The sequence below is a fragment of the Tripterygium wilfordii genome, chromosome 23 (genome assembly GCF_013401445.1).
Source record: "Tripterygium wilfordii isolate XIE 37 chromosome 23, ASM1340144v1, whole genome shotgun sequence".
Taxonomy (NCBI): domain Eukaryota; kingdom Viridiplantae; phylum Streptophyta; class Magnoliopsida; order Celastrales; family Celastraceae; genus Tripterygium; species Tripterygium wilfordii.
Genome location: NC_052254.1, coordinates 3,581,446 through 3,595,883, shown reverse-complemented (window position 1 = coordinate 3,595,883; position 14,438 = coordinate 3,581,446). Strand labels below are relative to the sequence as shown.

The following is a 14,438-nucleotide window of genomic DNA, read 5'->3' as shown; positions in this document are numbered from 1 at the left end:
ATTAAGAACCGAATAAAAATAGAATAGCCATCCGCACAACAAATTTTACCAATCCACAACATGCGATGCGACACAAACAATACTGAAATTATCGTCCAAGCCCACTAGAAACAGAACCCACCTCCGTTGCAATCCCAGTAATTGTAAACACCAAAACTTCATGCACAAGCAAACGTTTATAGACCAAGAACAACAAGCTCCATCATAAACAAAGCACAATATTGACTCGGAAAGTAATGGTATCTCAATAACCAATATTAAGAAATACGGGAACATGATGGCGCAAGGCAGAATAGAGAGGCCCAACTAAAACAAGACAAAAAAGCCGCTCCACAATTATAAACCTCTACTCAAATGTATCATCATCGTCATCTGGCAACGGTTGACTAGCAGCAGCTGCAAGTTCCTGCTCATGCCTGCACGAACAGAAAAAAAACCAATCCGATTAATTCAAACCACAGATAACCCAATTCAAATAGCAACATCATATCAAGCTTCTTGCCAGATACAATTAAGATGTCAAGAGGTGGGGGGGGGGGGGAATGATACAACCTAACAACCAATCAAGTCCAGTAAGAATGGATGTCAGACTGATACAAGCAAACAATCAACTAACTGGGAGCAGCTGACATCAATTCAAGCTATCTACACAAAATGCTTACTGTTGTTGTGCTGCCATATCAATCTGAACTTCAGGTGGAGCAAGAGCAGGAGACTCCACGAAATGAAGATTTGCGTCCCTAAAACAACCAAAAGATTGCAAATGTCAAGTAATTTTGACAGTATTCATGAATCTGACCACAAATCAGAGAATATGGCACTATTCCATACCCTGCAAGCTTACGAGCAAGGTACAAAAATGGTTTCTCAAAATTGTAGTTGCTCTTGGCCGATATCTCATAGTATTGTAGATTCTTCTTCCTGTGAAATGTCACCTGCTTTGCCTTAACCTGCCTGTTCTTCACATCAACCTTGTTTCCGCATAGAACAATCGGGATATTCTCACACACCCTATGACAGTGACCAATTGTTACAAAAACAAAAAGAATCCACTGCAACTTAGTCCAAAAGCGAATACTGGAACATTATTAAGTCCAAAAGCGAATACTGGAACATGAATAGGTCCAAAAGTGAATACATAACATTCAACACATTGAATACATACCGGCACAGATCACGATGCCATGTAGGGACATTCTTGTATGTCAAACGAGCAGTGACATCAAACATGATGATGGCACATTGTCCATGGATACTGCAGGAAATCATCACAAAAGTTTAATCATGCTCAAATATTTCCAAAGAAAATAAGGCAATTTAATGGAGGAAAACAAAAAGGAAAATACTAGGTTATAGTCAAAGTATAATAGAATATATTAAAATCAATCAAAGCTACAAAGTACTGAACCAAATAGCTCAAAATTACAGTCCGAAATTGTTACACAAATATACACTCCTACAGAACATGTGAAAAAAGGCGTGAGTCAAAATTTTAATAAACCCAATACAGTATCATGCTATTGGACTTTGAAGGATCTAGTAACACAAGCAGCATCAATTAAACAGGTTCCACTTCAAAATAATTCAATTATAAGCCAAAATTTCTGACCATTATATTAATTATTAAGTACTAAATGTCTTCGAAATAACTTCCACAATAATGTTTTCATCTACACAATCCATGTCCATTTCATTATGCCAGACCTCAACTTGAATCACTTCAGGAAAACAAAAGAACAATGACTAAGGAAGACATGAACAAAGACGAACACAAAAATTATTGACGTATCAATCATAAAAAATACACCAACAATTTGCTAATCCATTGGAAACAGCACCCTGAACTTGATAAAAGCAACAAAAGTACAATGCCCTCAAAAACCCATGTATCAACAACAGGTACTGTCGCTTAAAATTTACTTACTAGTAACCATCTCTAAGACCACCGAACTTTTCTTGGCCAGCAGTATCCCAACAGTAAAATCGAATTTTCCCACAGTTGGTGAAGAAGTCCAGAGGATGAACTTCCACACCAATAGTTGCTGCACATTGCAAATAAAAATCAACAAAAGTAAAGTGGACAGAAAACCAAACAGACAGGATTTTGGCAGACACTCACGCTCATATTTCTTCTCAAACTCCCCAGTAAGATGCCTCTTCACAAAAGTTGTCTTTCCTGCACCAACCCAGGCCATACAACTCAGTTCAAATCATTAGGCATTACAATACCAAATAATATATCCTAACAACCTGCTCACTTTAACCAGAAAATGGGTAATACTGATACAGTTTCACATTATCAGTTCAACATTATAAATTAATTTTAACCGAGCTACTAGAGTACCAGATATTATAATTAAGGAATTGGCTGGGTAGTAACAGGTAACATCCTAAAAAGAAGACATTGAATGAATCATATATGAGATACAAAGTTCCTAGAGATTATATTGATTCTAGCATAACTATTTGTGTTTCGTCATCAAGTGAAATGAAAATCAAGAAAGTTCGGGGCAATGGTTTCACCAGCCTATCCCAATGACTTAGAGTAAATCATTTACAACAATATATTCCAAAAACAATTCATCTGGTGACAAAAAGAATTTTAATAAGGACAACCAAAGAATCTCCCAATCAGTAATGAAAACAATTAGAGCATGCACAGTATATTACATGGACAGACAAGAAAAATCAAAATCTGATTAACAAAACGAATCACATAGAAAAAGGAAAAACGAATATTAGACAACAGAACGCAAAAAATAAACAAGAAGAAGAATTACCAGTGCCTCCATCACCAACGATGACGAGCTTGAAGTTTGGGTAATCGACAGCTTGTTGACCAGGTAAAGCCTGCGAAGATAAAATCAAAAAAATAAAAGAGATTTCCAACTAATAATCGAGAGATCACTACATATAAACCCTAACCCTAGAGTTAGCCGCTGAGTACAAAAGCGAAAAGAAGATAAAAGATCGACTTCAGAGAGAGATATACCATGGGTTCTGGCAACTGAGCTCGAGATATAGAATGCGATTGAAGAGCAGAGGAGAGGAGAGCAGCGGAGTGAGTGAGACGGCGAGGAAGGCGAAGGGCTTAAATATGAGAATGCTGATCCTGGCTTTGATCTGACGCAGTAAACTGGACCGTCCGATTAGATTACAAAATTTGCCTTTCTAAAGAATATCTTCTCTCCTTCCATGTATGGTTGCGTTTGCGTTACGTCCATCCTTGCCACACTAGGGTGGGCTGTTTGTTTGGTAAATGGATATTTTGTTCTTTTTTTTTTTAATCTAAAATAATTAATTTCCATTTTTGTTTTCACATTTATGAAATATTGAAGGCAACCTTTTCTCATACTATTTTTTTGGGTGATTCGAACCCTTATCAGCTATCACCGAGATGATACACATCGATATTCTTATCATCACTCCGATTAATGACTCGGGTATGTCATTTTTGACACTATTGTTTTACCTTTTGGAGTAAATACATATTTTGATCACTTAAAAATTTGGTTAGTTTCAATTAAATAATCAAATTTTCAAATTTCTCAATACCTTTGTCACTCACTATTGAAATCTATCTCATGGTAAATAATTTGAGGATCGAAAAATAACTATTAAAATCTATCTCATGGTAAATCATTTGAGGATCGGAAAATAACATGTTGACTCGTTTCAACTCAATAATCAAGTTTTTAAATTTCTCAACAGATTAGTCAATCTATATTGAAATCTTTCTCACGACAAGTCCCCCTTGAGGGTCGAAAAATGACTCGTGACTTCCGGAGCTTCCCTAGAGTACAGCATGGTAATTTTAATCCAGTCAGCAGTGATATGTCTTTTTCTTTAAAAAAAAAAAAGGAAAAGCTTAGAAATTGCCAACTCTTACCAAATGCAAACCCTACGTTAGGGTTGGCAAATCTTAACCAGCCCTCCTCGCCTATGCTCGCTACCGCAAATTCGCCAACGACGAAACCTTTATCGAAAATTCAAAATCCGTACCCATTTTCTACTCTTCACCAGATCGTCATAGTCTTCGGCGATTCATGGCCACTCCATCCGATCCCACTAGCTGGTGAGTTATGTCGAATCACACACGCTCGTGCCTAGATTCGTTTATGATGTCTATTGATAAATATATGTATATGCTCATATGTGTTTCAATTTGTGTTATGTATAAGGGAGGCTAATGCTGCCGCGAGGAGGCAAAAGAAAGGACCCCCATTCAAGTTCTTGGTTCCTCTGGTTTACGCTCCAATTCTTCCTCTTAGTAAGTTGAAATGATGAATGTTTGGTGGATTTTTTCCAATACCGTATTTATTTTTATGGTATTTGATTTTTATCGTCAGTTCGACTCTCTCTGAGGAGGAATCCAGTCTTGAGGGACCGCTTGTTTATTGGTGTCTTGGTTGGTGCATTTGCTCATGGCGCTTATTTGGTGTATCCTTTTTCCCCTTCAATTTGGCCGTGTTTGGGTGCTGTTTGATTCTAAGTTCTAACCTTTTTCCGGTTTTCAATTTTTTTTCCATATGCTGTGAATTTAGTCAAACTAGTAGCTTAGCTTTGCCGCATAAGTTATTGCTATTCGTTGCATAGTCTCTTTTTTAATCATTGTATAGGGAATTCCCACTTTCATTGGCAATCATTTTCGTAGGTTTTATATATTGGCATGTGAACTCATGAATGCTGGCCTTAGGCCCTTAGCTAAGTGGAGAAAATGTCTGCAGTCTAGAGTGTATTGATTGTGGTAAAAGTCTGAATGGTTAGGTTTGGATGATAAACAATTCCATTAATTCTAAAATGGGGTCTGAGAAATGGTGATGTTGTAGAGTAGTTTCAATACATCTGAATTTGTAATTGGTTCCCTGAGATTAAATTAGTCCCGATAGTATCCTGATGTGATTTTCCTGTTTTGGCAGATTCTTGTGTATGGGTTTTATTGTTTAGAAGAAAAGCATATTTGGGATGGGGGAGGGAAAGTTGAGTGGGACAATCGGATTTTCTACCTTTCAAAATGTTGGTATTTTATATTGACATTTTATTCTTTAGATGGTTTTTGTGATGATATTTTCTTGTGCAGGAATTAATTGATATTTTGCATGACGTTTGTTCATATTTTTAAGATGGTCTTATTGTCACCTATGCCGCATCATAGTATCTATCATTGTCGTCTCTTACACATCTAAGTATCTAATAAACATGTCAGTTTGTTTGGTTATTTGCCCTTTTTCCCAATCATACTGAGGATATGATTACTTTGTCTTAATATTTTCTTTCACCATAACCCTCTGGCAGAAGTTGGAATAGATGCAAGTTGAAGGTGGTTTTCACTACCTTATGTTCACTTTAAGCTTCAAGTCTTTGTCCGCACTACGCAGTTGTAATAATTTTTTCATTTACTTTGCCCTTGCTGGCCTTATGGGAGCCAATTAGACCATTGTGTCTCTGTATACTGTTATCTTGAGATGCGAATAAAGCATATTTATAAAAAGTAAATAACTCCCGTACCTGTAGTGGGCGGGGTCAGAGACAAAGCATCCTTCCGCCCGCATAATATGTGGAGAGGTTGTTTTCGGGGTTTGAATCTGTGACCTCTAAGTTGCACCTCAACATATTTATGTGATTTTTTTTGAATATCTTTGCTCAAGAATGCTCACTTTCAAGGCTCTTCCCAGTTTTGCTGCTTTTCCTTAATGGAGTTCCTCAGATCCGATGTATACGATTCTGAGAGCAAGTGAAATGTTGGAGCATCTGTTGAGAATATGGTTGTTCACATATCTTCTACATTTTTGTATCAATTTAGAAGCCAAAGCAAAGCAGCTGGTTGTTTTGGAACACAAAGTAACTTAGTCTCAATTTTGACAATGTATTGATTATTTTAGTTTGGAAATATAGCTGCATATTGTACACCCTTTGGGATCAGAGGTTTTCCAAAGGAATAATAATTTGACAAGCAAGCTATGTGGAGTTATTTGCTTTCTCTGCGGTTGATGTGCTGCTACTAAATGTTATATTTTTTTGTTCAGAAGGTAAAATTTAGACATGGCTTGCTAAATTCCTCTACAGTGTTGCAGAAATGCTTGCATGGTTAAGAACAAATCAGCCGCTTCACAGGGATGCACACCTTACGGTCCTTGTGAGTTTGTCATGGTTTTAAATTCTGTTGTTACTGCATATTCTGTTGATTCTTCTCATCTACAAGAAATATTACATTGATTTATTATGGATGCTAATAGTTACGGATGTCAAGCTATTAACGGTGTAAAAACTTCCAGGACCACCTCCTTTTTTGCTTCACATGATTCCCATATGCTTCTGGCTTTCATTATCGAGTATCGTTTTCCTTGCGATCTCTATTTTTGAAGAGAAGCAAGCGTGGTAGAAAGTTGAAACGGTCAAGTTTGGGCCAGCTTCAGGCGTTGGATCCAAACCTTGCCGCATGGTGCAGTCAGTAAGGATCCTAGCCTTTTTTTTTTGATAACTGAGAATTTTAAGCCAAACCTATGTAGAAAAACAACGTCGAAATTGCTGAGCGTGAATTTTGAATTTGGGAACTTCCGAACTTACAAAGGAGTTATGAAGGTGTTCTTGTTGTCTATGGTGAAGAGAAAATATGATTATATTTGGGAAATGTTGATGGGTATATCCCTCATTGTGTACCGAATGATACCTTGGAAAATTCCAGAATGGTCGCAATCACTAATCATAGATCCTAGCTGTAAAGAGGGCATTAACTTCTTCATCATTGCCGTCCACTTGTGAGACTGATCATATGATCAGCTTAATTAATACGATGGTTACACATCCATTTGCTGCATGTCACATCATATTTTGAGCGTGATTAGTGCTAAATGACATCCTTAATCTTATATAATTACACCTCTTAATCATCTAATCTTTACATCATCAACCTTAATTTGCAACTTAATCACAACTAAACCAACCAGCAAAACTAAATTAAATATATCTAATTATACATGTAAAATTTTCGGATTTAGCCTTGAGCGGAAGCAGAAAATTACGGATCGGAGCGCTGACCGAAATCGGAGGCGAGTCTGGAGGCGATCGCGGAGTGGTACATGGCGTCGTGATGTGTTTCGGTGTCCATAATCATCATCCGAAGCTGTCTGGCCTTCTCCTCCGTGAAGCAGCCCCTAGAAAACCTGGATCTGGAGGATTTGGGATTGGGATCGGGGTCCGACTCCGAGGCCTTTCTCTGCTTCTTGTCTTGGTGATCCTCTTTGATTCCGCCGTTAATGTAATCAGGCTCGGAGGAAAAGCCAAAGATCGGGGACCACCAGTTGGGAGAAGCTTTCCTGCTACTCAAGTCGGTTTTGGAGATGGCAGAGGCTTGGATTACAGCGGGTCTGAAGGTAAGGAGATTGGTCGCCATTTCAGAGACAGAGAGAGAAGTGGAAACAGCTTTTTGGTTTTTGGAGAGATGAGAAGGAGGAGGGGTTGGGTTGTTTACTATTTGAAGGGATAGAGGGAAGAGAAAGAAGTGGCAACGGATAAGATTCGACACGTGGCAGTTATGGGAGGGGTATCTTTGCGCTATATTTATTACTTTCTTACCGCCTATTCCGGTCATGGATGACTGAATTTCATGGTGAACTTGCTCACAAAAAGAAGAGGGTAGGAGATTTTAATGCCATTTCAAATGGTGGAGAGAAAGTGGGGGGTAGGGTCAGATGTGGTTCATTAATGGATGATTTTAATAATGCATTAGTAGATTGTAACTTGTAGACTTGGGGTTCAGGGGAAATAAATATACATGGAGTAATAGGCGAGGGTGCCCTGAGTCTTTTATTAAGGAACGATTGGATCGTTCTTTGGCTACTGTGGATTGGTTAGTGAAGTGGGGTAGCTACCAAGTTGAGTACATTAATACTATATCATCTTATCACAGCTGTCAATATGTATGTTGGGATGATCGAGTATTACGAAGAGGTGCCCATACTAAGCGATTCCGTTACGAGCCGAACTTAGGAGCCAAGGAAATGTGCAAGCAACTGGTGAGACAACAATGGGTACGTAGACCTAGTAGGGAGGGTGGTCATATGGCTTTGAAAAGTCTGCAGAATAACCTTCAACAATGTGGCCCAAAAATTCAGCAATGGATGGTCAAGGAGAGACAAAAATATAGCAACACAGAAAAAGTCCTGAAGAGAAGATTGGATTCCCTAGTTGCTAATGAAGATGCTGGTAAACAAGAGGAGATATCGGTAGTAAGACAGCAGTTAAATGAATTGCGGGAGCAAGAAGAAGAGGTGCTCAAAAATCAGAGTAAGCAACATTGGTTGCAAGCTGGCGATCAAAATACCAGTTTTTTCCATACTAGTATGAAAATAAGACAGAATTTGAAGCGAATTGATCAGATAGTTGACGAGGATGGGGGTTTGAGGAGTACAGAGGTGGGTATCGCTGAAGCATTTCATGAATATTTTTCCAATTTGTTCTCGGCAGGTAATGAAGTGCAGGATTACTCTTTTCTGGATCCAGTAACAAAGGTGGTTGATACGGAGATGAATGAAGATTTATGTAGAATGGTTACTAGAGAGGATGTGTGGGATGCTGTACGTAGTATAAGTAATCAAAAAGCTCCAGGCCCGGATGGTTTTTCTGCTGGATTTTATCATAGCCATTGGGATACAGTGGGTGAATGTGTGGTAGAAGCTGTGCTTGAATTTTTTGCTTCTGGAGTTATGGAGTCTGATGTCAACCTTACTCATATTGCTTTGATTCCCAAAACAAAAGAAGCACTCAAGGTATCTGAATTTCGCCCCATCAGTTTATGTAATGTATCATACAAAATTATCTCAAAAATCTTGGCAAACAGATTGGGACTTATATTACATAAATGTGTACGAGGTAATCAGTCTGCTTTTATCATAGACAGACTAATTACAGATAACATCATTGTGGCCTATGAGGCGTTGCATTCCATGAGTTTATTAGCCCGGAGTAGAACAAGCTATATGGCGGTGAAACTCGATATGAGTAAAGCTTATGACAGGGTGGAATGGCATTTTGTACAAGAGATTATGGTTCGTTTAGGCTTTTCTGATGAATGGCAAAAGTGGATTATGCAATGTATCAGTTCGGTGACATACAGAGTCCTTGTCAATGGTTCTTCTACGGACTTGATTATCCCAACAAGAGGTATTAGGCAGGGTGATCCACTCTCTCCTCTTCTTTTTGTCTTATGCACGGAAGCCTTGAGTAGTAATTTAAATGCTGCGCATGCTGCTCATACTTTTCGTGGATTCCCATTTGGTAGAGGCAGGCTACGAGTTTCTCACCTGCTTTTTGCCGATGATAGCCTTATTTTTTGCCGTGTCAAAGACGAGGATTGGGAGTGTATTTTCAGTATTCTAACTGAGTATGGAAGAGTCTCGGGTCAAATGATCAACTACAGCAAGACCAGTATTTTTTTCAGCCGATTTGCTTCTCCTCTACAGAAAGTACGGATGATTTCTATGATTGGGGCTGTGGAGGCAAAAAATTATGATAGATATTTGGGGTTGCCGGCAATCGTTGGAAGATCACGAAAGTCGGCCTTTCTTTATATCTTAGATAAAATGAGGAAGAAGGTCATGGGTTGGTCACATAGAAACTTATCCAAGGCAGGTAAAGAAGTTTTTATTAAATCTGTGTTACAAGCTATACCCACGTATGCAATGCAATTATTTCAATTTCCTAAGAGTCTTTGTACTGAGGTGGATCAAATCCTGCGTAAGGTGTGGTGGGGTGATAATTCTAAAAGTACTTATAAAGCTTGGCTTTCTTGGTCTAAACTTTGTGAATCAAAGAAAAATGGAGGGATGGGTTTTAGAAATATTGAGGCGTTCAATGAAGCACTACTGGCGAAACAGTGTTGGAGAATCATTATAAACCCAACCTCGTTATCCAGTCGTGTATTGAAAGCCAAATATTTTCCGAACTCTGATTTCCTTAAGGTGGAGAAGAAGAGAAATGCTTCTTACTTGTGGACAAGCTTCTTGAATGTACGATATCTGATAGAAGATGGATTGAGGTGGAGGATAGGGAATGGAGCAACAGTACATATTTGGGGGAATAATTGGTTGCCGAAACCAATTATATATAATGCTAATATAGAAGAGTTAGGCATTCCCAGGACAGCTATGGTGGATACTCTTATAGATTGGTCAATTGGGTGGTGGAATGTTAGACTATTAGAGGAATTGTTTGATGTGGAAACAGCAAGTATGATATTGAAACAACCAATTGGGTCTCCTTATGTTAGTGATTCAGTATATTGGAATGGGACATCCAATGGTTCATACACAGTTAGAAGTGGATATTACCGTGCGATTGAAATAAGAGAAAGACCATCTGCTTCTTGTTCGGAGCCAATAGCAAATCCTTGTACTACGGTTTGGACTCATATATGGTCCTTGAATGTCCCTCCTTCCACGAGGGTTTTTCTTTGGAGTGCAGTCCATGAAATATTGCCTACTAATTCTTTGTTACATCATAGGCATATTCTTGATAACCCGGTTTGTCCATTGTGTAGGCAGAATAATGAAACAACACTCCATGCACTTTGGGAATGCCCTTCGGCAAGAGATGTATTTTGTGTTAGTCTCCGAAAATTACAAAAGCTGAATTCGTACTTCAATGGGTCCTTTGGGCAGTTTTGGAATGATATAAGGTGTGTTCTTTCTACTCAAGAAGTATCTACTTTGGCAATCACAATGCGGATGATCTGGTTAAGGAGAAATAAGTTTGTACATGAAGGGAATTTTATGCATCCTACACAGATAGCCTTGAGAGGCATTCATACAGCTGATGATTTTATTAAAGCTAAACAAAGCTTGGAAGTCCCTCAACCTGGTGGTATTTCGGAGAATAATCAACGGATACTAGAGTTCTGGCGAGGTCCTCCTAGGAATGTCGTTAAATCTAATTGGGATGCTGCTATACATACTCAAACTAATCGTACAGGTATGGGTATTGTATTTAGAGATGAATATGGAGACATTTTGGCCAGTTGTGCATTGGTGAGATCTACTATACTAGAACCGACCTTGGCTGAAGCTTTGGCTTGTTTACAAGCAGTGAAATTGTCTGCTGAGTTGGGCTTTACTGAGTTGATATTTGAAGGTGATTCTGCTGTCATTGTTAATGCAATTAATGGGAGTGTTCCAACCCGTGCTGTATGGAGTAAAGTGATAGAGGAAATCAAGAGATTGCTAGGCTATTTCATGAGTTGGAAGGTTGTCTTTGTGCGACGTACAGCAAATTTGGCTGCTCATTCCATGGCCAAACATGCGCTCCTCGTCCAAGACGCTCAGGTCTGGATTGAGGAAGTTCCTAGCTCGGTTGTGAATATTGTTTATGCAGAGAAGCTAGCTTGGGAAAGAGATATGCAAGGCCTAGGAGGAGAATCAGTATAAGGTGTCTTATAAGCTGATTTATGTCTTATTATTATATGTTTTGTCCAACTTTTTTATTTTGGTTGTATTCCACCATTATGGTGGCCCAAGTACCTTTGATGGTCTCCATTTCTTTTACTCACGTGGTGAGTTCTGAAATATATATTGGGTCTTTTGACCTTTTCAAAAAAAAAAAAAAAAAAAAAGGGTGCAGTGGAAAGTGGAAACTATTTATGACCGTCTGATCTATTTTTCAAAATTAAAAACATAATGGATCCCACATTTAGAGACCTGATCAGACCGTTACAGTGGAAAGTGAAAGCTGTAGGGACTGTCTGCAGTTTTCGCTGTAGATACCCTTAACTCCGATCCACTTGAGTTGCTCAACACTAATAACATTGTTAATATAATCTTAGCTATGCTTTAAATTGAATAACATTTTTTAAACAAGAGTTAAATAGGATGCAAAAATTCCATCGTGTTTGAATTGGAGGAAGAGAGTTTAGTAGGGTATGATGAAGGGGTGAATTTTCTCATTTGTTTATATTTATTACCCCAAATTGAGAGTTTGTGTGAAAGTTTCTCCCTTCTTTTGAAACCTAGATTAGAGATGTGGGTAAATAAATAAATTACTCATTCTTTTTTATTATCCTCTAATCTCATTAATTATACATTATATCCAAATAAGGGTGAGTAAAATTCATCTCCTTTCTATAATTCTCCAGAACACCACTGTTCTAAAAAGCCCAAAACCGTGGAATTCTTCTTTGTGTATGGATGGATTATAATATACAATATTTATGTGAATTTGCTTGGCATATTTATTAGGATCTCCAATATTTATGGACTTGTATTTTGTCCGAGATTGACCCTCAAATGTCAATTTTATAATTTTCTCGTTCAAATGCCAAAGGTGGGTATCTAGAGGTTACTGTTGGCGCAAACTACGTGCATTGCATTTGCACCTGTTAGTTTGTCTCTTTGGCCTTGTTTGGAGTGTTGCATGAGCTGGTTTTGGTATTATATATGAGCTTTCAAGACTGAAGAGTCGGCAGTTTTGAACCGATATATGGTGACAAACCAAGAACGCAGACCCAAATTCCATGTCTTTGTGATTTGTGATAAGCTGCTTCTTGTCCTTACTAGTAGAATTCGCATCACTTTCGATCCAAGCCCAGGAAAAAGCAGCACCAAATACACGTGTGTTTAACATATATATATATATATATATATATGTATGTATGTATGTATGTATGTATGTGACAAAACCGTAAATAGACAGACACACACACCTCGCAGGAAGCCAAGCACAAGTTGGGCTTTGTCTTGAACAGGGAAAATATCGTGGCTGCATGATAAGTAATAGCCTAATACGGACACATGTTTGCTTGAATATGGGATTATTTGCTTAGGGCTTTGGATTCTTCTGTTAGAAACTACTTGTAGGATTCATGGAGATTGGACTCTGACCATTTGTGTTTAATTGCATGGAGATGAAGGTAGACAAGTTGGGCTTAGTTTGTCTTGATCAGGGAAAATATCGTGGTGCTAAGGAATAGCCTAATACGGACATGTTTACTTGAATTTTGGGTTTTGGATCCTTCTGTTAGAAACTTCTTGTAGCCAGGATTGATGGAGATATTGAACTTTGGACTTCTACATGAGGTTTAATTAGGGCATTTAGCCTGGATCTAATATTTAAACAATGGGCCAAAACCATTTCAAGCCTATTGGGCTTTCATACATTTCAACAATGGGCCAAATCCATTTCGTTAGGATTAATTGGCTTGTTTGATATGGTTTAACTACCTTAATTAACCTTTCCCGCCTCTCTAATGGATTATCTTTATTCAACCCTACTCGGATAGAAGGGAGAGTTAAGAGATATGAGTTACAAAAATACTCTTATTAAAGTTGAAATGTATGAACAATTTTTATGGATGGTTTAGGAAATAATATACAAATATTTCTCCCATCTCACAAACCTCCAAGTTGAAGGGTTACAAAATTTTGAGTTAGAGAGTTAAGTGAGGGGTTAACTTCCCCTCCATCACTCCACTTAACTCTCTCTCCCCTACGATCTAAGTAAGGTGAAGTTACCCCTCTCTTCTTAATCCTCCTCAGTTACAATGATAGGAATATCATCAGCTAGTATCTCAGTTATCTCAATTGCTGAGTTATCTATATAGGATTTCATGTGCATTATGTGGGACATGTAGAGCTAGCCTATGAATTCACTTAGATGTTGTACGTCAACAGCTGGGATAACTAGAATACCATAACTGCTGAGATTTTTATCATTTTTAGCTCACTTTACTCTCTAAAATATCAATTCAAGTAAGCCATTAATCTCTTAACCCCATTTAACTCTCATTTTTCAATCCAGGACGAATTTTAACGAAACATAAACATAAAGAATTGTTAACAGAATAGGCATATAGTCCATATTGGACCCAGAAGACCAATGTTCTGCGAAGCCCAAAATCGTGGAATTCTCCTTGTCCATGGACTAATAATACACACATATGGAGAACATGATCTAGATAGAAAAGGATCAAAAGCAAGACCTTATTTGATTTATATATACAGATTTCAAGGATCTCATCTAAATTAATGTAACTTGTGAGGGTAAAGATTTACTCCTTTCTCTTCCTCTCCTTGTCTATCTGCAACCCCATCTACACGCCGTTTGAGGAGAGAAGGAACGAAATCCCCCTTTTCCTCCTCTCCTCCCCTCCCGTTTTTACTTCTTCCTTTGTTCTCTTATTTCTTTATGAGTTTCTTCCTACATTATTCAATATTGTTTTGGTATATCACCCCACAAATCTGATGATTTTGTCTTCATATATGAGAGTTTTGCCTTCAGATCTAGTTGTTTTTGGTGGCGGTGACGTCCGTCTTATGATAACTATGATCAAGGTTGTGAAAGATATGTCTCAAGGCTGCAGCATATGCTCCATTCTTTGGGGAGGTTTTAAGGCATCCCCTCATTGTGCAACGGCTGCTCCAAGGCCATTGTCTGCCTCTCAAAAAGAGTAT

General features: G+C 38.2%; 4 protein-coding genes across 5 annotated transcripts; 2 read left to right on the top strand and 2 right to left on the bottom strand.

Annotated features, from left to right (window-relative positions):
* Positions 1-66: 66 nt before the first annotated feature.
* On the bottom strand, positions 67-3,140 carry LOC119993325 (GTP-binding nuclear protein Ran-3). The gene is made up of 8 exons (XM_038840403.1): positions 2,993-3,140; positions 2,781-2,850; positions 2,120-2,176; positions 1,925-2,042; positions 1,166-1,255; positions 832-1,011; positions 663-740; positions 67-416 (listed from the first exon to the last, which is right to left on the bottom strand). Exons 1-8 carry the CDS (start codon positions 2,993-2,995, stop codon positions 347-349), a joined length of 666 nt encoding a protein of 221 aa, XP_038696331.1. The 5' UTR covers positions 2,996-3,140; the 3' UTR covers positions 67-346.
* Positions 3,141-3,875: 735 nt separating this feature from the next.
* Positions 3,876-6,041, top strand: LOC119993822. 2 transcript variants are annotated; one of them, XM_038841098.1, is made up of 4 exons: positions 3,876-4,075; positions 4,182-4,270; positions 4,350-4,440; positions 5,296-5,701. In XM_038841098.1, exons 1-4 carry the CDS (start codon positions 4,047-4,049, stop codon positions 5,348-5,350), a joined length of 264 nt encoding a protein of 87 aa, XP_038697026.1. In that variant the 5' UTR covers positions 3,876-4,046; the 3' UTR covers positions 5,351-5,701. The 2 variants fall into 2 exon arrangements, with proteins under 2 accessions (XP_038697026.1, XP_038697027.1); XM_038841099.1 differs by lacking the exon at positions 5,296-5,701 and adding an exon at positions 5,708-6,041 and having other exon boundaries at positions 3,885-4,075.
* Positions 6,042-6,773: 732 nt separating this feature from the next.
* LOC119993821 lies at positions 6,774-11,731 on the bottom strand. Its single transcript, XM_038841097.1, has 2 exons — positions 11,608-11,731; positions 6,774-7,635 (listed from the first exon to the last, which is right to left on the bottom strand). Exon 2 carries the CDS (start codon positions 7,589-7,591, stop codon positions 7,019-7,021), a length of 573 nt encoding a protein of 190 aa, XP_038697025.1. The 5' UTR covers positions 7,592-7,635; positions 11,608-11,731; the 3' UTR covers positions 6,774-7,018.
* On the top strand, positions 7,594-12,958 carry LOC119992679. Its single transcript, XM_038839475.1, has 3 exons — positions 7,594-7,681; positions 7,747-11,414; positions 12,899-12,958. Exons 1-3 carry the CDS (start codon positions 7,594-7,596, stop codon positions 12,956-12,958), a joined length of 3,816 nt encoding a protein of 1,271 aa, XP_038695403.1.
* The last annotated feature ends 1,480 nt before the right edge of the window (positions 12,959-14,438 follow it).

What these genes read in the sequence shown, in the direction of transcription:
- LOC119993821 (XM_038841097.1), bottom strand. Translation starts at nt 7,591, where the DNA reads ATGACCGGAATAGGCGGTAAGAAAGTAATAAATATAGCGCAAAGATAC.
- LOC119993325 (XM_038840403.1), bottom strand. An exon ending in CGTTGGTGATGGAGGCACTG is followed by an intron (nt 2,177 to 2,780) that starts GTAATTCTTCTT and finishes GGGTTGGTGCAG; the next exon opens with GAAAGACAACTTTTGTGAAG. An exon ending in GGTCTTAGAGATGGTTACTA is followed by an intron (nt 1,256 to 1,924) that starts GTAAGTAAATTT and finishes GATTTCCTGCAG; the next exon opens with TATCCATGGACAATGTGCCA.
- LOC119992679 (XM_038839475.1), top strand. Translation starts at nt 7,594, where the DNA reads ATGACTGAATTTCATGGTGAACTTGCTCACAAAAAGAAGAGGGTAGGA. An exon ending in TGGTGGAGAGAAAGTGGGGG is followed by an intron (nt 7,682 to 7,746) that starts GTAGGGTCAGAT and finishes TGTAACTTGTAG; the next exon opens with ACTTGGGGTTCAGGGGAAAT. An exon ending in AAGGCCTAGGAGGAGAATCA is followed by an intron (nt 11,415 to 12,898) that starts GTATAAGGTGTC and finishes ATGGAGATGAAG; the next exon opens with GTAGACAAGTTGGGCTTAGT.
- LOC119993822 (XM_038841098.1), top strand. Translation starts at nt 4,047, where the DNA reads ATGGCCACTCCATCCGATCCCACTAGCTG. An exon ending in CCATCCGATCCCACTAGCTG is followed by an intron (nt 4,076 to 4,181) that starts GTGAGTTATGTC and finishes GTTATGTATAAG; the next exon opens with GGAGGCTAATGCTGCCGCGA. An exon ending in CGCTCCAATTCTTCCTCTTA is followed by an intron (nt 4,271 to 4,349) that starts GTAAGTTGAAAT and finishes TTTTATCGTCAG; the next exon opens with TTCGACTCTCTCTGAGGAGG.